The 26302-nt window shown below is 32.0% G+C and overlaps 1 protein-coding gene and 1 long non-coding RNA gene across 2 annotated transcripts; one reads left to right on the top strand and one right to left on the bottom strand.

Moving 5' to 3' along the window:
* The first annotated feature begins 3574 nt into the window (after positions 1–3574).
* On the top strand, positions 3575–6908 carry LOC100779175 (heat shock protein 82-like). The gene is made up of 3 exons (XM_014762621.2): positions 3575–3778; positions 6328–6765; positions 6873–6908. Exons 1-3 carry the CDS (start codon positions 3575–3577, stop codon positions 6906–6908), a joined length of 678 nt encoding a protein of 225 aa, XP_014618107.2.
* Positions 6909–19014: 12106 nt separating this feature from the next.
* Positions 19015–23089, bottom strand: LOC100778638 (uncharacterized). The gene is made up of 3 exons (XR_416281.4): positions 21855–23089; positions 21076–21147; positions 19015–19838 (listed from the first exon to the last, which is right to left on the bottom strand). It is a non-coding gene; the product is annotated as an uncharacterized lncRNA (long non-coding RNA).
* Positions 23090–26302: the final 3213 nt, after the last annotated feature.

Genomic DNA, 26302 nt, shown 5'->3' with positions numbered 1-26302 from the left:
GTAAGCTGTCTAGTTACAATCAGTTCCAAATGTGAGGAGGTGATCTGCCAAATAGATATATTGAAAAACAAAATAGGTTTGTTTACATATTTTGCAGAGGGATTAATTAGGGAAAATTATGAAGTATGAAAAAGAACTAGTGTAAAAAAGAAAAACCACATTAATTAGAAGGATTCAACCATTCGTCTCTGTATGAGCATACAATACTAGAACTTTAAAGTTTGATATGGCCCAGTGGTTGGAGAGGGGAGAAGGGAGGAGGGAGAGTCATGAGTTCGAATCCCCCCAAGTGATATTTTTAACAAAACTAACCTTTGTTGATACAAAAAATGCCAAAAGAATCTAAGGATGGAACATTTTTGGCAAAGCACCTAGTAATGAAATATAGCTTATATTTTCTATCTTTTTATTTTTTTTAAGAATCTTAATTGCACTGTAGCTTATGGTCTATAAGCATATGCGATTTATGGTTGCCAATAACATACTCTCAAAGTTTAGACAAGGGAACCACCCATCGTCCTTTGCAGTCTAAAATATTGAAAAATTTGTATTAGTTCCAAATAAGGTAGCCGTGAATGATACAAGTATCAATCCAATAATTGTTGTTTATAATTCGTCCAAATGATGTTAGTTCGTTAAATATATATTCATCTTATCTCCTCTTGTGAATGTCATTTAAGTTTTTGAAGAATCCCAAATGTACACTAAGTTATAACCAGAAACATATAAACCGGCAATGATTATTTTTATATGTGTGACATGACATATAAGTTGGTCCGTGTATGCTATAAAATAGGTGAATCACCAACCCAAAAAATGAATCAACATTTCCACATCTAGCATCTATTCTGGACCCCTTCAACTTATCATGAGGTTTGCCAAAATTTTGAGCTCTTTCACCCTTCTGTTCATTGGGTATACTTTGGTGAATGGATCCACACCAAAGGTAAGGAGCATATTCACTTGAACTTAATGCATGTTGTCAATGTGAGTTGCATGCATCTACAGCCTATGAGCTACATTACTAGCAGCTCCTAACTACTTACTTATATAGAACAAAACTAACTTTGGGATTTGCATTAATGTAGCATTATATAGTTTACATGGGAGATCATTCACACCCTAATTCAGAATCTGTAATCAGAGCAAACCATGAGATACTAGCTTCAGTTACTGGAAGGCATGTCACTCAATTTAAGATAAAACTCATGGAATTCATTATAACTAATGATGTTATTTTAAGCTTGATTTATTCAGAATGGAATAGCGTAGTCTAACATAGTCTTCCTCTGTAAATTCTTTGCACTTTTTAGCCTCAGCGAAGCAAAAGCAGCAGCACTCCACCATTATAGTAAAAGCTTCCAAGGTTTCTCAGCCATGATTACACCAGAGCAAGCTAGTCAACTTGCAGGTATTTATTCCAGTGTTATACCCTTCTGTCTTTATCTTTCCCACTATATTGGCCAAGGAAACATTTTGAATAATAGATGGAAGACTAATTCAATATTTTGAGAAAGGCTTCTCGATTTAAATGGGGTGGCTCCAAGCCTCCAATAATTTGGAGCCGTATATTTTCAAGTTTCATAGTGATAAGCATATTCTATATGGAATTCATTCACCACTTTCTTGATCAGGCTCTGAATGACGTTTTGAATTGTGTTTCAGAATATGAATCAGTATTGTCCGTATTTGAGAGCAAAATGAATAAACTTCACACAACACATTCTTGGGATTTTCTTGGATTAGAAACTATCAGTAAGAACAATCCTAAAGCACTGGACACCGCATCCAATGTCATTGTTGGTGAATTTTTGCTCAGGCTCAATGAGAACTGTTGAGGAGGCTCTCAAATGAGAAGTTTTTGCTCAAGGTCAACATCAAAGTTAAGAAAAGAAGTTATGAATTTTTATTAGAGTCACTAGGTGAGTTTGTTTGATTTCCTTTTCACTTTTTGCACAGGTGTCTCACTTTTTGTGTTAAAAATTCACTAAAACAAAAAGGAAGAAAACTACACACTACTCATTCGTGGGAATTCATGGACCTGGAAGGGAATGATGGGGTAATTCCCTCTGATTCACTGTTTAGGAAGGCCAGATATGGTGAAGATACTATTATTGCGAATTTTGACACTGGTAATTTTGGTCCCTTGTTTCTGCTATTATACATTTTTGCCTTTCCCGAGTCCCATCTACCTTAAACTAGCTATTTAGGTCACTAATGTATTATAATTATATTACTATCATTACTATTATTAGAAGATTATGTCCAGAGATTTAGACTAGAATGTGTTATGGTATCACACAATCACAAAGCAAGCATTCCTTACATATTAAGAGTTAAAATTTTGACATGTCCTGTTTCCGATGACCAGTTTGCTCTTTCTTGTGTGCTGCTGACTAATAAAAGTACCGTAACTTTCTCTGTTGTCTGTCATTATGTCCTTGACACATTGACACATGCATTCTTTTTTATTTTTTACAAAGCAAGTATATTTTTATTGTCATTTTACACTAAAATAGACTAAACTAAATCATATTTTGCAAAGTAGGGAATAAAATACTAATTTTTTTAAGTTAAAAAATGCTTACAATTTTAACGAAAAAAATTAGAGTTTACTCCATACAAATCACATTCAATTTCTCACATTTTCAACACTTGATCATAGTTTTTCATTAATAAGAACCTAGAATATATTTTTATCAACGTAAAATCATAGGAACCTAGAATATATTTTTTCTTATAAAAATAAGGGAGGCAAAACACAAAAAATCATGATATTTTTAATTTTATCAACATGATGAGTTGTACCCCATCAAGTATATATATAAGTCCCCCACAAATCAGAAAAAAAATAAAAATAAAAGTCCCCAGGACCCACTATACAAGCATGTACATTATTTATTTTTATGTTGATTACTTATGGGTCTGGTTCTTTGAAATTTAAAAGAATTTATTTATAACAATTAAAATAAATGAAGTGCATTGAATCTGCGTCCCATCCTTTGGAAGATTGCCTTTTGTTTGGTATAAGCTAAATGAGCATATTCAAAAGGAATATTGTTTTTTTTTTTTTAAATATCATTGTTTCAAATGTTATTTTTAAATCAATTTTAAAACACGATTATTAATAATTTTTTATAAAATTATTTTAAATAACATTACACTGTTTATTATGGAAATACAAACACAACAAACAAAATATAAGTAATTCTTTTATCAATTTAATTATCCCCCGCCCCAATTTTTTAAAAACTTTTTTTACAACTTCTACCAAACACATAATGTTCAGAAATCAATACAGCTAAAATAATTAAGAAATCAATATTGTAACTAAAAATTAACTATATAGTTATTTAAAAAGCATCAATAAATAAAGTATAATTAATTAATCTAGGTGTGACCGAGTAGGAGACAATGGCTTGGATATCTTGACTTGGTCTACAAACTAATAAAGCTTAAAGTGGAGATATCATGCCTATCTGACCAAGTAGAACAAAAAGAAATGTTAAGAAATGAGTTGGAGCTTATGAATAAATCACTTGAGGAATCTGAGGCTCGGTTATAGAGTAGAACAATGGAAAGCAATGAGCTGGTGAGTCAAATTGCTTTATTGAAGAAGGAAGCAGAAAGGTCACTTGATGAGCTAAATAGGATGAAGAATCTAGAGTATGAAAAAGAGTTGGCGGGTAGAGTGTTGCAGTCAGAGTTAGAAGCACTTAGAACTCAATATAATGACTTGAAAAGTTATCTTCTTGGGGATGAAGCTGAGAAAGAAAATGTGAGAAAACAAGTTTTCCAGCTAAAGGGTGAACTAAAGAAAAAAGACGACGCGTTAATGAACATTGAGAAGAAAATGTGAGAAACCATTTTCTTTATGAATTTTGTCATAAATAACTTTTTAACTTTATCAATATAATATTTGATAATTATTTGCAGAAAATGGTCCAAGTCTGGCATACAAATTGGTCTGTTTTATGGCCAATATCAGTACTAGCTGATACATAATAATTTGGAATCCTATACCTTTTAAATCAACTTCAAGAATAACATTCCCATGGTCCTCAAGTACAGCATATACATGATCTACAAATGATGGACTCGCAGGAGAAAAAGAGATAACATGCACATATATATCTAGTATTGGAAGTGTTTCCACTTGCCAAGAAGTTAAACAATTTTATTACTAGTGGCATGCAATTCTCAACCTCAACCACTCCTAAGCCTTTGCCCATCAAAATCACCAAGAATCTGTGGTTCCAATGTCGCAACAATAACCAAAATAATCCATACATAAAATATATTCATTCAAACTAGACCGATAACATTAGAGCAATAAAGTTACAACCCATCCTCACTCAAAAGAGATTCTTCCCAATCCTTCACCCTCGGAATCAAAGGATGAGAGGAAATCAACAAACACTATTGTATTCAGGTCATAAGAGAGAGGTTCCACCGAAGGTATGATGACTCACCTCCTAAATGGAGGTGTAGAAGAAGAGTGTTAAGAGTAAAATTAGATGGTTAGAGAATAGCTGTTTGGATACAAGGTTAATTAGAAGTCTTTTTGAGAATTTTTCTGCTGAAAAAGCTTTATATTTCAAGTAGAAAAACTATCAAAAACACTTCTGACTTGTATCTAACCAGTTCTTAAGAGATAAGCTCTTTATAAAGAGCACTCACCTACTTTCATTGTATCTTTTATCATTTCAATGTTTTATATGGATCACTCCTCTCTTATTCTTTGAGTTGTATATATGATGTGTGGCCACATACCCATCGGGATTCTGATAAAGTTCAGATACTTGATTGGTCAACTTTTAGTAGTTAGGGAAGTCGATTAGTTAGGCAAAGCATCTATGGTACGTATTAGCAATGACTTTTAAGATCTTTTAACCTTTAATCCATTTGAAGAACAAATGGTAATTAAAATATCTCAGAAATTTTCACCCTGAAAAAATAAATAGTACTTTTAGCATCTTAGTTGCCAAATATGCACACAAGTTGCTCCCTTTTGTTTTCTCAATCATTTATTTAAAGTTTTTCGAAGTGTGTGGTAGTTGGAATAAATTAGGTTAGCCGTTAATGCAAACAAGTGTTTATTGGATTGAGAGTTAAGGTGGCATCCATGCATGCATGTTTCATGTCAAATAGGTTTATTTTCAGAAGTATTCCCTTAAACACAGAATTATATACTACTTTTTGATCTTATTAGACATACATTTGGCACCTAATCAATCTTTGATTTTTTAATGATCAGAACTCGGGTTTCCATCCTAATCCTCTTATCTTGAAAACAATCCACTCTAGGTAAAGTTTCCTTTCATTACAATTTTCTCTTTATGTTAAAGTACACAAGCATTTGAAGAAATTGAATGTCTGACAGCATCAAAAAAATTTAATTTACAAGTAAATTTTGTTGTGTTTTCATTATTATCTTATAGCAAAATCAACCATCCCTCAAATTGATGATATTCATTCAAGTGTCCATTCTCACTATTTCACCAAACCTCTTGTTTAGTCCCCATCAAATATCAATAAAATTAGATGTCAAAAATACAATAAGAAGGTTAATTAATGGGGAATCATATAATATATGCTTGTCAATCAGCAAAAGATCATAGATCATTGCATCAATTGACCACCTTTGCTCCCTTCCATTCAAAGTTTTATTTTTGTTCTACTTTGTGTCTTGGCTCTCAAGTTAAGACATATATGTAGCATGAAGAGGAAAAGCATCAGGAAAAAAATTGATGTATAAAGTGCCAAGGGCAAATGCAATGTTTTAAAAATGTGTTAGTGGCAAGGCCTCAAGATCAGAAAAGTTTCAAACCATCATAAAATGAATCTAAAACCAGAGGCAGAACTGGTCGCAAACTTATAAAGGTATATATGGGTACTGATATGGAGGAAAGCCTTGATGTTGTCGCTATGCATTAGATAATATTATCCCTTATTATTTGACAAATATAGAAATGTTCATACCCATCAGTGAGAGTGCATGAAAGAGAAGATCACAACAATAAAAAGGAAGGGAATATAGAGGCGTAGGACTATGTGATCAAATGGACAACACCTTTGGTTTGGTGTGGGATAAGTTTGTTTCAATTTTTTCTCCAACACACACACGCACTGATTCTTTTGGTTTGGCGTTCTTATCATTATGTTCAACAATTATGCTGCAAACAGGAGGTTGGATCGAAAGCGAAAAATCGAAACTTTTACATCTCAACTTTGGCCATTAGAGAAGTAAATGAAAAACCTCAATTTCAACAACCACTTTTTAACCTTCTCTTTACTATTCTTTACCTCTTGTGACTTTCATATTAGTTACATGGTGCTATAGAAATTTATTTTAAGGAAACAAATTCATGTCATTTTATTAAGGATATCAACATACATTTTGAGGAAGACTATAACAAGTTTTATGAAGGCTTCTCTAAGAACTTGAAATTTGGTATTCATGAGGATTCTCAGAACAAGACAAAGCTAGCTAAATTGCTCAAGTATGACTCGAGTAAGAGTGGTGATGAGATGACCAGCCTCAAGGACTATGTTACGAGGATGAAGGAAGGACAGAATGACATCTACTACATTACTGGTGAAAGCAAGAAAGCTGTCGAGAATTCCCCCTTCCTTGAAAAGCTTAGGAAGAAGGGGTACGAGGTTCTCTACATGGTTGATGCTATTGATGAGTATGTTGTTGGTCAACTTAAGGAATTTAAGGGAAAGAAGTTGGTCTCTGCTACCAAGGAAGGCCTAAAACAGGTAGTAATCCGTATGCACCTATAATATATAGGGACTTTCAAGAATGAAGATTGGCTGCTTAACTTCTAGCATACCCTCACGAAAGGTAAAAAATGTTGATGTTTTAGCTGAACGTGAAGCGTCTTGGTCTCAACATGTTTTAGTTTTGGAGCACTTTCCCATGTTCAAATGCTTCTCTTGGAAGCTGTAGATTCTGCTAGTTTTGTTGCCTATATTGATTATGCTGAATGAACAAAAAAAGATGACACAATATTTTTATTATCATTATTTATAAAATCCATTATATTTAATAATTAGCATATATAAAAAAATTGATATAGTTAATAATTGATTGATAAACAGTCACCAGAGGCAAAGCAATTGCAAAGTTTCATTAAATATGTACATTACCTTGTATTGGAGGTATATTGACCCTTTCCTTTAGCAATAAAAAATCGAACACGACGTCCCAAATATACTTAATTATTCAATTCAAGAACCTGTGATTACAACAGAAAATTGATTTTTAGGTTCAAGTCATAACAACTGAGTATAACTATGAGTTTTCTAGAACTTATTAGTATGGTACTGTATGACATGGATGACAGGATGCGATTTCTCATCACAGTATAAACTAATAATTCTTATGCATGTGTAGAGGCTAGCACTTAATGTTTTCTCATATGGCTACTACAACTCACAATTTTCTTGTGCAATGACTAAAATTTAAAATAGGAACTATAAGGCACAAAGAAATAGTTTAACCAACGAATTTCTTCTAAACATAAACAAAAGTCAGAATGGAAGGACCTCAAAATGACCTGGCAATAGCAATTACTAATTTCGGTTTACTTTCTATCACTCTTTTGACTATTGCACTAAGTTTCCAACTTATCTCTCCACTTAATCCCATAAAAGTTTGTTTTAAATTAATATACATGATCTGGAGCAATTTGTTATGCCATTGATATATGTGAGTACAGTACTCATTTGTTTTTTGGGTATGTAAGTGAATCATAATAATTTCTCAGGATTTCCAGTTCTGTAGCAATAATAAATGGACTGGACTAGAAAGAACTAGACTATCAATAAATTTTAAAACAAAAACCATAACAAAGAAAACTATCAATTCCTACATTTAGTCCCTAGTTGGCAACTATTTTGGTCATGCTTTGGATTTGAGTAAACCCGGGCTTTTTAAAATGCTTTGTCATAGCCTTTGTTGGAACAAGGACATTATAATAATGAAACCATACACATGAATCAATTAACACAAATTATTTAATTTAACTAAAGATTAATTTCAAGTTTAAATTGTTAGCATACAGCTATTAGAAAAATTGTCACCTATAATAATTTTATATATTTGAAGATTATTTTTAATGAAAAATACAAGTAGTGGAGGGTTGGGGGTGAAGAAGAAGGGTGAAAACCCATTAGTATAAAACATATATATTAAATTAACAATCTGTAATTCATTATATGTTCTAATTTAAGGTTGTTAGTATTTTTTTATGCATATTTAAATTGAATAAAAAATTATTTTATTCAAAAATAGTATCAATTTAAATAAATTTTTATTCTAAAATAGAAAACAAAATAGAAACTTAATACATATTTTTTTCAGTGAATAATATACATATATTTATAATTAGGCTAAGAAATTCATTTATATAAAATAATTATTTTTTCTATAAATATCACATCTCTGCAGCGTTTTGTAGTGGATGAAAAAGTTTGTAACAAGCCATTCTTTTATTTATTTATAAAGCCAAAAAAATCTAATGTTGAACAAAATAATTAATCAGACTTTAAAGAATTTATTTAGGCAACTTTAACGAATTGGTAAAGCTTAATACATGTATTCTATCTATTAAATCAATATTTTTATAAATATATCTATAATTATAGACACAATTCACCTTAAACCTATACCTACCCATAACTTAAAATAAATCTATCATATTCAATTGATTTTTTATGATGGGGTTTCTTGTTGTCAAATAACATTTGCAGAGAGGAAGAGGATTGTGAAGATGCCAAACTAAAACCCAATGATAGAAGTTTGAGGACCTACTTAAGCAATGGAGAGATACACGCAAACTCTAAAATTGATTTTTCTGAAGTAAGGTTTCACTCATTGGGGCTAGGAGCCTTGGAATCACTTTGGCTTGTTTATGTATCTTGGTCTAAGAACACCAACTATTCATAATTAGTTCCAATCAATTTCTTTATGACATGTTACTAAAATTTAATTTGAGTCATTTTTATTTTTGTTTTTCTAATTTAAATTTATTTGCTGTAAAAAGAAATAATTTATTTTTTGCCCCTCAATTTTAAAAAAATATTATTTAGTCACTCTTTATGAAAAAAATCTCATAATAATTTTAGGGTAATTGTGATGCTTATTTATTTTTATGGAGATCAAGAGAAAAAAAGATTATTTTTGAAATTGAAGGACTACAAAAATATATTCTCTGAGAATTCCCATGTTAACATCAGTTTATTGTGATTTTACCCCCAAATTCCAGACACAATGATTAGGGGGTGGTATAAAGGAATGATTGCACTTATCAAAGGGTTATTGCCAAACCCCTTTCCATGTTACAACAATGTGGTCCTCAAAGAAGAAACTTCAAGGATTCACATTTCCTTTAATGATGTATGGTGTGACACCCTCTACCCCGATATATATATCAATAAATAAAATATATTGGTAAACAAAATCACATGGGTAAAAGGTTCACATTCACTTCAATTATCAAATAAAACTCATTAAAAACATATTCGGCTCAAAATAAGGCCATCAAAATTTACAAAAATATTTTGTTAAATCAGTGAGGTGAAATAAAATAAACTAACGTCATAAAATTAACATAAAAACTTATATCCCAATGTCACATCTTATCAGAGCGTTGTGTCCCGACGTCCTTAAGCACAATATTTCTTAAAGTAGTTCACCTAGTCATCTACTCCCCGAACACAAAGTTTAAGATCATCACAGGATCCAAACACAAACAGTAAACTGGGAGTGAGTTATCACATTCCTAACTAATAGAGAACAAGACAACTAGATATACATATCATATAAACCAAATAAAACTTACTTACACATAATTCACGTAATTCCACCACTTTGTCATTCAAAGTTCACTTTTCATCCATCAATCACACTTTTCAATCATTAATCACATTACACAAGAATCACACGTTCTGATCAAGACATAATAACACCTCAATTTCATAATAAACAATTAGCAAGCGCATGAGACAATTATGCTAAGACTCAAGCCTACATGCAATGTGGTACCATGTCAGTGAAAAACCACCCTAGGGCGCTTAGGAGTACATAACAAGACACACCACACAATGGGTTTGCCAGGTCACTCTCACTAAGTAAGATCATAGGGAGACCAGTCAGGGTCACGATGTTTTGCGAGAATGCTCCAACCATATGGGATCAGCATAGGCTTAAAGGAGCACTCAAACCCGGTGACCCCCAAGGCCTACACTCCGAAGAGTTTGTCAGGGCCTCTCCCTCTTGATTCAGGTCCAACCCCTAAAATCATTTTAGCACACAGACACTGCTAGTGAATTATACAATACCCACGACCTCACACTCGTGTCTTAAGCACGCACAACATATTATGCTACAATTTAACACTGGTTCCTAAATAGGAACCTACACTTTCTCTTTAACACTGGTTCCTAAATAGGAAACCTATACTTTCTCTTTAACACTGCGCATTTACACTTTTCTCAAGATAACACTGCTCGGGTTATTGTACAATTCACAGCTTACAACACAAATAATGTCGCATCAAAAGTTAATCACACACTTATTCACAACCAAAACTCATTCACAATTTCACATCTCATAATGTCACATCAACCATCTCATAACATTCCCAATAATATTCATAAGGTACAACATACACATGTTCATGAAATTTAACCATAATATTCTCAAACTCCAACACTTAATAATTTTTGGAATCATACTATAACACTCTACAATATTATTTACATAAATTATTAATATAAATAGCTACCTCTATATCTATAAACTAGCATACATCATATTGAATCACAAATTTCAAAGTAAGCTTTCAATGCACAAATTCTAAATAATTATATGAACATTTTGGTCAGTTTCAATTATGATATTAATTTTTAAATTATATATAAAATCATAAACAACAAGAAAAAGAGAAAATACAAAATCAATATCTCTCTCTAAACTTCTCCTTACTTTATTTCATCAATTCATATTAATTAGAAAAAGTACTCGATTTATAGGGTTCACGCTCAACACAATAGCATATCAATTTCATAAAAATTGGTCTGTCAAACATATATAATTCACTATAATAATTATAAGGATAAAATGAAAATTGCAAAAACACCCCAAAACTCATTCCAATTGATATCTCTAAGGATCCCTACACATGTTCTCACTAATTCCTAATTGTAAATAACTCATCCCTTACCTCAAAGCGGACTCACGTGTCTTACGACAATGATAGTGACATCTCTAGCGGTTCCCTGAGATTCCTCCAGTTTTTCCTCCGACTGCTCCGATAGAATTCTCCAACGTCATAGAGACGGAGAAGAGATTGAAGCCTCCACTTGTACTGTCTTTATGCGATTCCTTTTTCTCCATCTACGAATATTATCTCACAAATCCCAACGGTGAAAGTGTGCGCAATTGAATTTCAAACAACATATCTAGATTTCATGAAAATCCAATGGTTAACGAAACCGGGATCGTAGTTTTACCGAGATAGTTTTGGGTTTTTGCGGAAAAATAAAAGGCTACAATGCGAAGGGTTTTCCTCTAAGCTCAGACATGATTTTTCAATTCCCAACGGTGAGAATGCTCGAAATTGTGTTGTGAACGTGATACGCAAATTGTGCGACAATCCAACGGTGAATGAGTGTGAGATCATTATTTTTCTGAGATAGGTTTTGTGGACTGCGAGAAAAAGAAAGGGTTTTGGAGAGGAGAAGAGAGAAAACGAAAATGAGGGAAAGAAAATACATCGTCAGTCTAAAACTGACCTAACATCGCTATTTATACCTAGGGTACACACAACTTATTATTAGTCTATTTATTTATTTTTAATATTTTATAAAAAGAAACTCTATTTTATTCCTTATCAAATGAATAAATCAAATATTTTTTTTTCTTCAAACCATTATTTTTCATTATTTATTTCTTTATAAAAACATGATCATTTTTTTAAAACTTTATTTATTTATAAATAATAATTCTTTTTAAATTAGTTTATGAAAAATGGGATGTTACATATGGTCACCTAGACATACAATGTAACACATGGCATATGGTCAAAATTTGCATTTAAAGTTCAGCAGAGAAATTGTGCATAGAAGAATGACATATATAGCCATAGTATCAAATGCAGTTTGAAAAAAATTAAGGATAACTATACTTATAATGAAAAGAGACCTCTCATACAACAAACATGGTCAATATATTAATGGACCTATGAAATTGATCGCACTATGAAATTGTACCTAAATGAAGCTAATTGCTTTTTGTTAAGGGGGGAAAGGAATTAGCAATTGAGATTATTACCTTACATCTTTCAGTCAATTATATCATGGAAAATTTGGTGAAGCATTGAATCTAGTACCTAAAATCAATCCCTGCACAAAATCTAGTCCTCTATGGTTATTTATATGGAACTAGATAAAACCTTTGTTCTTCATATCTCAACAATGCGCTTAGCCTATTGAAACTAAATATTGTCAATGACTCAAATTTTCTCTGTTGATAATTTCAATGAAGCAAACATTTTAGAAGGTAGCTCCAGATTTCATAATATCTGGGAGATTCAGGAAAATAAAGAGAAGATGGTGTCGTTCAGAATAGGAATTTTTTTTTCCAACAAGTACTGTCAAGTCAATAATTTTATCAATTGCACTAGTAAGGTTTCAGTCATTGGGGCTAGGAGCCTTGGAATCACTTTGGCTTATTTATGTATCCTGGTCTACAAAATAAAAAATAACTTTTATTTTCTGTCTCAACATTCTTTCTTTGAAGATTGATGGGGGGAGGGATGGATTGGTATCTCTATATTTGACTTGAGCAAAAGATTATTGATCTCTATGATGAAATAAAGATGTATAGGAACAAAGTGAACTGCAAGAACAATTAAAAATGCAGTATCAATGTTCATCTCCTCCTCCTGCCGTTGATATGTAATGTGCTGATATGTAACTAAAGAAATAAATGGTGAGCAGGGAAGGTTAGCCAAATGAATTTCGATAGTTCACTATAACCATCTTATCCACAGGAGATATGGAATTTGGAACCTGGATTCTTCTGGTATTTTTCAAATTTTCATTCAAATCTTCAATTTCTCATTTATTTTCCTACAAGGGAAAGCTTTCCCTAGATAATTCAATTTGGAAATTCAAAGCTTCTTCTAAGGTCAATTTTTTCCAGCTAGAGATGAATTTGTCCTAGTTGGTTGGATCAGTTTCTTCATGCCCACTTTCAAGGGTTTGGAAATAAGAATTAAAATGAAAATCAAAACAATTTGGCCCTATGTGGTTTGTGAGGTGTGGTGTATGTGACTGGAAAGGAATGCTTCAATCTATAAGGGTGCATCATATCCTCTAAATTTGCTATAGATAGAAGTGTGTGTGTGGCTTCCCGTTGGTCTTCAGCACATGAATTAGTTCATGGAATCAACATATAATATATTCAAAGAGATTGGACACCTTTTCTACACTAACTAGTTTTATAGTTATAGGACTTCAACTTTTGTGTCTCTGTTTTGATTTTCTTTATCAGTTCTATGAGTTCTTATCCTGCATCTTTTTTATCTGTTTTCTCTCTACTCCTTATACAATTTTTTTTCTAATCAACTATGGAAAATAATAAGAAAAATACAGCAGTATAAGAGAGGACAGTTGAAATGAACCCGAATGGGAGAATAATTAGCTAAAAAAGGAAAAGAAAATAAAAAATATACTGCATCAGTCAGATTGCATATAGAGTGCTCACATTCACCGGCCAAGAGAACTGGAAGTTATTCAAAAGCTGAAACCTTTCTGTGTCATTCTCTCACAGCACAATCATTATTAGAAGCAATAATATGAGTTGCACCACTGCAAAAGTTTCCATGTCAAGCAATGTTCATGTTCCAAACTAAGACAAATAAACTTGGTACGAAAAATACCTTAAGGTGTCATATATTTCAATTGCATTTGTTATACCATTATCATCATGTGTGGTTCGTGTACAAAAGCTTACTCCTTTCTTATTCAAACGCTGCATTCAATATAGACATTATAAGTTGCATTCAACATAATCCTAATAGGACAAACTAGAGAAACAAAGAGAAGTAGCAGGCTTGTGTAGCATCAATAATTCCTACTACATATCCAATAAAATGAATAAATTAATATACATATATATATATATATATATATATATATATATATATATATATATATATATATATATATATACACACACACACTAAGTATATATTGCCAAACCAGACAGAAGCAAGCCACAAGAGGAGAAAGAGAGGAAAAAACACCGAGATCATAGAATCATGAATATCTATTAAGGCAAGCCCTGTGAATTAAGGAAGGTTTCACCCCCAAAAGCAAGTGTGATTAACTACAAGTTAATCTTAGGCTATTAAGTGGAGCTTGATTGAGAAGTGATTGTGACAGAAATAGGAAAAGTAGAAATAAGGGAGACCAAGCTCCTCACAAGCAGAGGTACCCATTTATTAAAGTGTAAACAAGGTGGTATTTTTAACCAAACTAGTCAAACATGCCTTTTGTTTCCCAAGATTCAATCTTACCTCTAGATATTACTCTCCAAAGTCAAAAGTTCAACAATATTTAACAGGGAATCAGCCAAAAATGAAAATCTATAAAGAAAAATGTGTTCCTCTTTAGTACATACAAGGATCATAAGGATAATATAAAAGATAAGGTTTTCACAAGAGTGAGTTTAGACTCAAAGTTTTAGTAACTTAATGCAAGGGACCACATATCAACCAAACCCTCCAGATCACTTATTCCATACTGATAACCTGCAATTCTTTTAATGAATGTGTAGCCCTCTCTAACCACCTGCCCTACATTTGCCATGGGAGAATTTGTTCACAGCAACCCACATCCCAGGGAACAAGCATGGAAAAATAAAAAGTGGCATACCAGACATTATTTCCTCATTTTAAATAATCATATTGGCAAGTGAAGTAACTACAATAGCAATCCCCTGCCCCCAAGAGAGAGATGTATCTGTAGCCTAAAGAAGTTACTTATCATTCAATGAAGTATCAGAAGCCTAAAGAACATGTATACAATAAGGAACAAATCACGTAGACTCACCTTACAAGTAAGCTCTCCTTGGAAGCCACCAGCAACAAGAAGATTATCCTTGACGGCTAATGTGCTAATCTGGGTCTGAGAAAATCCTTCCAACAAATTTGCTGCATATTTCTACAAGACCAAAGAATGCATAATTAAGTAAAGCAAAGAAATTACATATGTATACTTAAGTAAAGCACTATTGAAGCCGTTTAAATTGTGTTCCTGTATAAAATTAATCATAATTAACACACTTAACTAAAAGAAATTCTCAAATGAAAGAGGGGTTAGGGTTCAATTTGCAACGAAAGAGGGGCTAGGGTTCTGGTGCTGCTGAAGTCGAGCTACGAAAACGGCAGATAAAACGAAGCGAAAGAAGAATAAAAGAGAAGCAAGCACAGGGTTCGATTTGCAATGAAAGAAGGGCTGGGGTTCGATTTGCAACGAAAGAGAAGCAAGCACAGGGTACGACCTCCAGGAGCTGAGTACTTCGAACTTAAACCTGTGGGAGCTAAGTACTTCGAACACGTGCTTAATTAATTTTTTTCCCCCAATTACGACGAGCTTCAACTTAAACCCGTTGTAAACATTTTTGCATATAACATTCTAAGGCGGTTTTTAATAACCGCCTTAGAAAGTATTTCGTAAAATGCAAATTTTTTTCCAATAATTATGGAGAAGCTTGTACCCAATACAGGGCAGTAGATTATGTTTGCTTCACTTGATTTGTAATGCTGTTGTACGGCCAGTTTATGTTTTAACTATTAACAGCATTAACAGCTTCACTTGATATTTAACAGTTTCACTTGATAAAATTTAAATATTTAATTTTTAACTAATGTTTTGCTACTCGTGTAAACCTTGCAGTGATCCTAACTTGCACTTTGTGGAGTCTCCTGCATCGGCTCCACCAGAAGTTTAAATTGATTTTGCTGCACAACAACAGTAAGCTATCTTCCTTGACCTAAATTAATTCTTTCTATAGTAGGATAAAAACATAGATTGTAGAATTCATAGTTGCATTTTGAAGAGAAAAAGTAAACATAAATCCTTCTTCACAAACATAAACCCTTCTTTAGTATATTCATAAATCATATATAACAAATTTGATTTCTCATTTTTTAAAAAGAAATTATTTCTACACAGTTTTTTTGTTTCGTAATTATTACACATATTTTATTATATTTAAAATACTAAATTCTAGGCTTGCTCTAAGGGATCCTTTTAGTAGTGACTGCCGCTTCTTTGAACACTTAGGAGCTCCTTTAGATGATCTCCAGTATACTCGTCTATTGTAAATGCCTTTCAGGTTGCATTCAGGACAAAGGTATTTCACCCAAATATAAATAGCAATGAAAGCATTTGCCTTGGAGCCCTGCGCTAACTATTTCGAAGGTATGTTTCTTATTCCTGAAAGTATGTTTTAATCATTCCTCCAACATGGATAAGGTATACACCTTTTCACAGCTTTGCACGTCATTCTAAATATATTCATCTCGAAATTGATTTTGAATAGTTTTAATTAGTTATTGTGTTTTATTTGATTACTAGTATTTTATCATGTCGATCTATAGTTATATAAGATACATGTTTATTTTTATATAATTATTAAAATATGTTATAATCTTTTTAATATGTAATAAATATATATTGACGGGAGTATAATTGGTCAAGAAAAAGGTCAAATTAAAAAAACCGTGCTATAAAAAATGTTAATGAGATTTAAAAAAATTAATAACTACATAATGTGTTAAGGAATGATTTTATTTAATTTATTATATTTTTTCTTCCAGTTATTATTAGTGGAAGCCGGTGGCACTAGGACGTGTAGTTTTATATAGTTGAATATTTTAGAAGGATTCTGCCAGTTGTTGTTCACATGATTTCTGATCCAACCCATTTCACGTTAAGGGACGATTGAAACCACCAAAACACACTTGGCAACCCTGCAAGTGTGTTTTTTACCTTTGCCCACAAACATGTATACAATGTAATTAGTAGTGTGAAAGTCTTAAGATGCTAATATTTATTTAAGAAATTAATCTTTTCATTTTAACACTAGTTTAAAAAATAAAATCATCTACCAATGTCATAACATTCTAAAGAGTACATTTAAATCAAATATACAATTAAACGTGAATATTAGAGTAAATTACAGGAATACTTTCCTAGGGTTAGTGTAATATTTAAGAACTTCAGTGTAATATTTAAGAACCTCAGTGTAATATTTTTAAACTTAAAGTAAAATTAACGTAAAAACAACAAAAAAGGATGACATTATGTATGATTAGATAAAAGCTCAGGGGTTGCTGCTATAATTTGCTCTAAAAATTAATATTTTTTTTTTTAAAAAAAAAACTCAATTTATATATTTTAATCTTCGCCATTTATTATCATATCTAATAATTTGTATTTATTTCTTCGATAAAAAAATGTCTACTCACTAAATTTATCCTATCTGTATAGGGAGCTAATTTTAGAATAAATTAATCAATGAAAAATATATTAAATGTTGTGAGTGCTAAAATCATACACATCCTTCATTTATGTATCTATAATTCTATATATTTTTAATGGATCTGTATCACCAGTTTTCTAGGACGTGGCAATTGGCTTATCATTGGAAGCTGCTACTATGTCTTGTGGCAATTGGCTTATCATTGGAAGCTGCTACTATGTCTTATAGAAGCAGAAGAGTTACCTAATTACATGCCCAGGGAACCAAACTTGTTCTGAAAGTGATAGTTAGTAATGAAAATATAAAATGAGAAAAGTTGAGGCACTGTGAAAATGCTCAACTAAATTTGGCATGGGATGGGGACCATGGTATTAAAAACAACTTATTAAAAAAAGCATATATGAAGAAATCTCACATGTCATTTTGTTACTTTCTTCAGAGTTGTAGAAAGAGATGGGGAGGACAAGGAAGAGATCAGATAGAGAGAAAGAGAAGGAAAAATGTGGTACTAACAGGTGTTTGTTGAATGGCACAAGCACACCAGTTTCAACAACAACAACCACTAAGGAGAAAAGGTGGACTTTCAGGAGATCATCAGCTTCCAGGGAACTCAATTTCTTGTTCCAATAGGATTCTAAGACAGTCTCCTATCCACACCTGTCTTAGAATATAATACTTTCTAAGGTGGTTCTAAGTAGAACCGATGTAGAAAGCAGTATATTTTAAGACGGTTCCAAAGACACCCGTCTTAGAATGTAATATTTTCTAAGGCGGTTCTATATAAAAACCGATGTAAAAAGTAATATTTTCAAAGACGGTTGTACATAAAACCGATGTAGAAGGCAGTATATTCTAAGACGGTCTCCTCAAGACACCCGTCTTAAAATGTATTGACATTCTAAGACGATCTCTTTGAACCGTTGTCGTAGGTCCACCTACTTTTTGCAACACCCGCGACAAAGACGGTTCAAAACCGTCGTAGAAAGTGCTTTAAAACAGATGTGGAATCCTCTTTTTGTAGTAGTGAATTTTCTTTTTTATCAGCAAAAAGATATTCATATAATTAAAGAAAAATGAGATGAGCAGTAGAATATGATATGCCAAAACCCATCAGTTGTCTGTTTCATTAGATATTCTCTTTTCAAACAACTTTAAATGTTTTGGCTGTTCAATATACAAATAGAAAGATCATTAGGCATTTTTTCGGTAGATAGGTTATTGCCTTAAAATTAAATGATGCTACTTTTACACTTCTATTTTTTTGGGAGTTGTTTGAAAACAGTTATATGTAACATGCTTCAGTTTCTTTTTCCCTTTTCTTTAGGCTATTAATGTAGACGCCATATAATTGCATCATCGTATCACTTTAGGGATGCATCCGCACCCAATTTATGGAAAGACTAATTGAATTTTCATTTACAAAAGAAGAAAGAGAAGGAAATGATGGATAAACACAAAACTCTCTTTTCCATTGACGAGCAGAATAATATTTTGTTTGATTAGATCACTACAAGAAAAATGACCTATACCTACAGACAAAAACTGTCACTATAAATAAAAAATCCGTAGGTAAATGTATGATAGACTTTGTCCTACGAACGTTTTTTCCGTCAACTTTGAGGGACATATAATGACGGCTAATTGTCTGTCACTATAGGTTTTACATACTATGTATAATGTGTAGGTAAAAGTCATTAACTTCTACTTACATCTCCTAACTGTAGGTAAAAGTCTTTAATATGTACATATCATCTTCAACTGTAGGTAAATGTTTAGATCTTAGAGAGAGCTTAGAACATACATAATTGAATGTGGGCAGTGCAACAAACCAATACCTCTCTGCTTCTTCAGATTGAAAAAGAATTATATAAACTCATGAAAGATGAAATGGCATTACTAGAAAGCAGTAGTTGAATTACAAAAGTTTGGGATGCTTGACACTTTTTAGAATATCATATATTAGTGCTTCATTTTCATGAGAGACAAAGATTGTAGAGCTATGCACGCATAAAGAAATTTTGCAAAAAATTTGTATACTTGTGCAGTTTTCAGTTAAAATACTTTTGCTTCCAATCCTAATTACTGCATCGTAGCTAATATAAACCTTCAAATACATCAATCTTGTTGAAACATAGGAGAATAAAATCTGAATTATTACCTTTCCAAGTCATGATCATATATGACAGAGTTATCACCACCGGTATGCTATAGTGTAAGTCCTAATCCACGTATCAACGGTGCCAAGGGATTCTCATAGCAAACACCATGTAGCCTGGAAAATAATCAAGGAATGATCAATAAAATAAAAACGAAGTTATTGAGTTCTGACTCATTTCATTCACAGCTCTTCACATTTCACTTTATCAGATAAAAACTGTGTTTTCTCACAATCTCAAACATCTTTGAAGGATGTTTTCCAACATATGTATCCATACTAAGAAATTTTCTTTCAGCATAAGCATCTGAAAGTGCATTTAGCCAGGGCTGGCTTAAGGCACAAGCAGCCCAAGCAAGGGCTTTAGGCCCCAAATTTCTTTTTAGTACTAATATACCTCAAAAAAAAATATTGCCTAGTATCACCATATGAAAGTAAAGATCTCTAAAAAATCAAGTAATAATGACATATAAACTACTCTGGATTATATCTTATTAACACTTATAATTTTTCTCTATTTAACTTTTAATCACATCATATGACAACACTCTCTTCTCAACTATTATAATTAACTGCACATGTCAAATTGTGTATGTGGTGTGGTGGGATGGGGGGACAGTACAGAATTTCCAATATCCAAATAGAGAAATGGTTGCTTGATAGCACAACTTGCAAATGAAGCAAAGGGATTTGATGTCAGCCTTCTGGGGACTGAAATTCCTTTGTCTCATTCACTCTTCCACTATCTTTGATGTTAACTGCTACCCTCCTAACTCCTTCTTGCTTTTTCTCCCCAAAATTGACCGTTACTTGTTATAATTTTTGTAAGATGAATGTAACTTTTTTTTTTAAAAGAAAATAAGATGAACGTAATTTAGTTGATTAACAATCACCGTGAAACATTGAGAAAAAAGAACTTAGTAATATGTGGTTATCATTTTATAAACAAAATTTATAAGTTTAAACATTTTTCTTTTCTTTCACTTACACACGCTTCTATATTATTTTGTACAGACCTATGATATTTTTTACTCAAAATAATTATATTTAAACTAAATAGGATATTGTAAAGTCCACTTAGTACATTTGAATATAAAAAACATAAAATTTTAATTATTTGATTAAGTTGAAATAACTCCATATAAATAAAAACACATGGTTTAAAAATAAATAAATAAAAACACATATGATTTAAAAGCAACATGAAATCATAGAGTTTTACTACTAACATGGTTCTAGAATAAAATCATCCATACTTAAATCATATTATTTCAAAATCAATTTTACAAATGCTCATTCAAACACATACAAATCTATGAACAAATTTCAGGCAAAGATAAAAAATGGTGGTTACCTTCTTCCCTCGATTGACAGCATCGGGGTTCACCCTAGATGACCATATATTTGGTGCCACCAAGATACAATCCTATTGGAGCAAGAGATCCAGGCTTGTTAAAGTCATCCATGATGGCAGTTATATCCTCAGGTTTGAACTAAATAAAAATTAAAACATTAGAACATATCAACAAAAATAAAAAATAGATCTGATACCGCTTGAATCAATCACACATGAAAATCAAAAATAAAAATAAAAACTATGTTATAAATATTTTCCCTCTCAGCTATAAGTATATTTCTTTTTTTCTTCATTGGGAAGAAGCAGCGGGAAACAAACAACTAATGAAATTTTCGACTGTTGGCACTAGAATGCCTACATATAAGGATCAAGAAGGGTTGTGGCTGGGTACTATTTGGAGGGATAGCAGGAGGCATCAACCTTAGTAGTGACAGAAAACGAATATTTTGCGAACCTGATAGGCAGTTAAGAGTCTTTTTAAGAAACTATGTATCAGTGGCAAAATTTGTTTTTTAATATTTGATGTAATATGGTATTCAAGATTTAATTTTAAAAAATATCTTAAATCATCACTTGATATATATAGTCAATAGTGATAATAATGTCATTTGAATCTAAAGTCTTGGGCAAATTATCCAATAATTTCTTCAAGATAAATACTATAAAAAGATAATTCAAATGTCACCATCTTCACAATATAAAATATAAAAGGAGTATTATATATTTGATAAAAAAGAAATAAGAATAAATGACATTTTAATGACATATCTTCTAACCTGTGTTTTTCCTGGTTGGACATAGATCCTACTAGAATTTTGTAGACTTGAATGAGCAGTCAAAGCCTGTATGGAATTGTTTCAACAGAAGTCATTGCAAAATTATAGAAGTATCAAGTAAGAACATTTACATTGGTTCAAGTGATTCAGAATCAAGAGATAGGAAAATAAATGTCAAGTGATTTTGGGGTGATTGACATGTTGATTTTTTTTTTAACCTAAGAGACTAAAAAAATTGGATTATAAAAAAAAAGGCGAAAAAAATATTTTTGAAATTGAGAGATAAAAAAACAAATTTAAATTTGGAGGAACAAAATAAAAATGACCTCACTCAATTTAAAACACTGACAATATATTTAAATCTTAAATAAATAAATAATAGTATGATATTATTTTTTACAAAAGTGATAACAACTCATGAGTTATATTTAAGGTACTTTTATATTTCATAATTCATACGTCATTTGCTTATTATAACTTTATCCATAGTTATAACTTTATCCATAATTTCTTTCTTGAAATCATATGTTTGTGTAATATATAGCCAATTTTGTTAGTGTACCTGCCCTTCGTTCCTTCCTATTCTGGTCTAACTAGGAAATTTCTTGCAACTTTACCGTATCTAATCTAATGTAATGAAATACAATCAGTACCAATGTCAATGTCCTTGATCACTTTCTTCCCCACATAGCAGTACTACTAATCCTCCTTTCTCTTTCTATTAAACAGATCATGTTGGCATGACCCAAAAAAAGGTCTCCCCTCTCTTTCCCTCCAAGGGCCCGTCCCTTTCTCCAAAACCATGCCACAAGTTAATCTTCTTAGCACTAACATCATGAGTAAATGAAAGACAACATTCAAATAAAAGTAAAAATATGCAAAACAAGCACACTATCGTCTGGTAATTTGGTCATTGGGCACTTGTAGTACACACAATGTAAATGTAGTAGCCAACAACAAGTGAATAAAAGAAAAAAAGTAGGTGAAGACAGCAGAAATAATATATTGGAGTCTTATTATAACTTTATCCATACATAGTATATTGGAGTCTGTCATTAGCCTACTACCTACTGACTCATGTTGCTTTCAAGGATTATCAATAGAAATCATTTCTCTGTCTAGGAAAAGGTTCAATATTAATGAAAATGAGGAACCAAACCAAACAAGTACATATACACACAAAGGAAAGAACTAAGCCCAGTCAGACGTACCAAATTTATTCAACTTATAAAAGACTAACCCCATTCCTTAAAATAAAAAGATTAACACAATGTGTTATACTTTTTTTAATCTATGAAAAAAGAAAGTCATAATCAAAAAGTTTTTTACAGTTATGGTGTGGTATATTATTATTAAATATAATTAATTCTTTTAAAAAAATTAAGTAATTTATATTTTTGCATAAGGAAAGTGTTAAAAAATATAAATATTATTAAGTATTTTAGAATACCATCTTTTGCTATTTGCTTGTGGAGACAAAATAGGGGAAGGACAAAAAAATTAACCTGGGATCCACGTGAAAGTCTTTTCTGCTTAAGATAAAGAAAATAACCCTTTTTGAGCTTATCCATGCAAAGACAAAAAGAACTACCAACACAAAAAACACAACTTGACCAACAAACCAAGGAAAAGACAAGAGATAAGAAACTTTCAAAAAGTGGGAGTAGGGAAAGCAACATAATACAAAGCAATTTGCACAAAATTAAAGAATCAAAGAAGCTACTTCTACTGCTACCTTCTTCTTCAGCAGGTGGGTTAAATCCAGAAGAAGAGAGCTTCATGCTTGGAGCTATAACAATAGGTGAAGTTCCAAACTAGTAAAAACTGAAGCACCCCAAGTCGAATAAAAGCATTATTATTGTTATAAAGGTCAGAAATTTTGCATGCCCCTTTGAATCAGAAATTATCCTATTTCATAACCCATCCCACCCCCCCACCCACCCCGAAAATTGAAGCTACCCACATAAAACCATCATCCAAAGATATTATTATTCATAGAAAGGAATGATATATATACCCCGAAAAGGAATCATATATTAGAAATGATATATGATACAGGGTTTAAAGCATTTTTGTTTTGATATATCCTGTTTTTAAATTATAGCAACACTATAAAAATGCAACATATATACACTGAATATTAATTAGGACCAAAATATTATCTCTAGATATTAGAAGGTTCAGGTTCCTTACACTAATCTCCCCAGCTTCCACAAGATCTTTCCTGCATATGATAGATTATTGAATGTAACTTTAAGCAACAAATGGACAAAGATACTTACTATTAGAGTAAGGGCTAGTTTGTTTAAGATTTAAAAAGAAGTGATTCTCAACCAAACACACCATAAAAGAAACAACAATCTTTCCAATTTATTACACGAAGGACACAATCTGAAAAAAGAAGAGCATGCATCAAGTAAACCAATTAGGCATGATGCCAAAGTAGTAGCAGCAGCATAATAATAAAACAAACAAAAATGACTAGAGGTCCATGCAACATACTTCTGTCTTTGATAATTAGGAAGGCATGCAGCAATCATTCCAGCTGCAGCAAGTGCCCCACAAATTTTAATACCTATGGATTTGCATCCCTACATGATCTGGCATAATTAGCTTAATCCATCAAATTACCATATCATAAGCAAAAAGTGAGTACAGAGTAGGATGCCATATCAATCAGACTTCACAGAAATTAGATAACACTGTTACACATTGGATGCATAAGAATGAATTTTAATTACAAATACATAGAGGCCATAAAGAACATGATGTGACATTGCAACTAATTTATACCAGAAAAAAAATAGCAGTTGATATTAGTTATAATTGGCTGCAATTTTCTCCCAACTTCGAATATGAATTATCATTTATTAGCTGATAAATCCTAATTGATATTGTATAGATTTTGGATCGAACCATAGGGTTGTGACCTGTGAAACACTAACCCCTCATTTGTAGTAGAGGCTCTCCCTTCCTAATATAGCTTTGGCTTTTAAGACTAATGACTTCTCTATAATGTGCCAAGTAAGTTTTTCTTCTTTTATGTTAAAAAAAATGTCTAGTATTTTCATCCCCTTTAAGAAAAGAGAAAATTCAGGTTTGCAAATAGAGACTGCAATAGTCAAGATTAATTTAATGTGTGTTTGGGAAAAAGTTACATCCAACATAACCAGCAACATTCTCTTTAAATTCAATACAAGAGCTCCTGCTGTCAAACTGATGTTTGGAAGCAACACGATTTTCTCCCCACACAACAAGCTTAGCAATCATATGATCATAGTGCATGCTAACTTTGTCTCCTTCTTTAATTCCAATCCCCACTCGGACTTCCAAAATAGCAGATTTTGAATATGATAAAAAGAAAGATCCACAAATTAATATTTAAGTTTTATAGTTATTCCAACCAACTGGGGAAATTTTGATTCATCATAAATAGATTAGTAGGCTAATTTTGCATATCTGACCTTGCAGAGTATATAACAGAATTTGGGCCGATGTACTTATACATGAAAAATGGGTAGGAAGAAACTAAAGATATGAAAAGCAACATCACCTGATAAAGGTATGTGATTGACTCAACGGAAGATCTTCTCCAATGGCAACAAGGATTTGCCATTCAACAAGATCCTGACCAACAATCATTTCTGTAACATGATGATCAACCTGTATTAACATCCCCCCATGTTATACTTCTGTAAGCCTTGATTTTAGGAAAAGTGACTGAGTGACGGTAAAAACTAATACAATGACAAATAAATATCTATTGGGCAACAATAGAACCATGTCTAATTAGGTAAAGAAGCAGAGGACTGGTAGATAAGAAAAAAAAATAATACCTGGTATGCACAATGAAATCCTCCATTATAGATTCTAACTTCCTTGGCTTCTTGTGAAGGCACAAATTCAAATTCATTTAAGAATATATGTAAAATCGATTTTACATATATTCTTTGGCTGGTGAAAGATTTTTTTTTTTTTTTTTGAAAAGATAGGCCAAGCATCAAAATAAAGTAAGACATCCCAACTAGGTCAGTACCACTTACTTTAAAGGTCATTTACTACAAGAAAAATAACCTATACCTATGGACAAAAACTGTCACTATAAATAAAAAATTCGTAGGTAAATGTATGATAGACTTTGTCCTACGGACGTTTCTTCCATCAACTTTGAGGGGGCATATAATGACGGCTAATTGTCTGTCATTATAGGTTTTACCTACCATGTATAGTGTGTAGGTAAAAGTCATTAACTTTTACTTACATCTCCTAAATGTAGGTAAAAGTCTTTAATATGTACCTATCATCTTCAACTGTAGGTAAATGTTTAGATCTTAGAGAGAGCTTAGAACATGCATAATTGAATGTGGGTAGTGTAGATGCAATTGGCTTTGATGTTTTGATGATGATCATGATGATGTGTTGCAATTGATGCAAATGGGCTTTTCAAG

Source organism: Glycine max, chromosome 10 (genome assembly GCF_000004515.6).
Source record: "Glycine max cultivar Williams 82 chromosome 10, Glycine_max_v4.0, whole genome shotgun sequence".
Classification (NCBI taxonomy): domain Eukaryota; kingdom Viridiplantae; phylum Streptophyta; class Magnoliopsida; order Fabales; family Fabaceae; genus Glycine; species Glycine max.
Note: the sequence above shows the minus strand (reverse complement) of the source record. Positions and strands in the feature narration are given on the sequence as shown.

What these genes read in the sequence shown, in the direction of transcription:
- LOC100779175 (XM_014762621.2), top strand. Translation starts at nt 3,575, where the DNA reads ATGGAAAGCAATGAGCTGGTGAGTCAAATTGCTTTATTGAAGAAGGAA. An exon ending in ATGAAGCTGAGAAAGAAAAT is followed by an intron (nt 3,779 to 6,327) that starts GTGAGAAAACAA and finishes CTTTCATATTAG; the next exon opens with TTACATGGTGCTATAGAAAT. An exon ending in CCAAGGAAGGCCTAAAACAG is followed by an intron (nt 6,766 to 6,872) that starts GTAGTAATCCGT and finishes TTGATGTTTTAG; the next exon opens with CTGAACGTGAAGCGTCTTGG.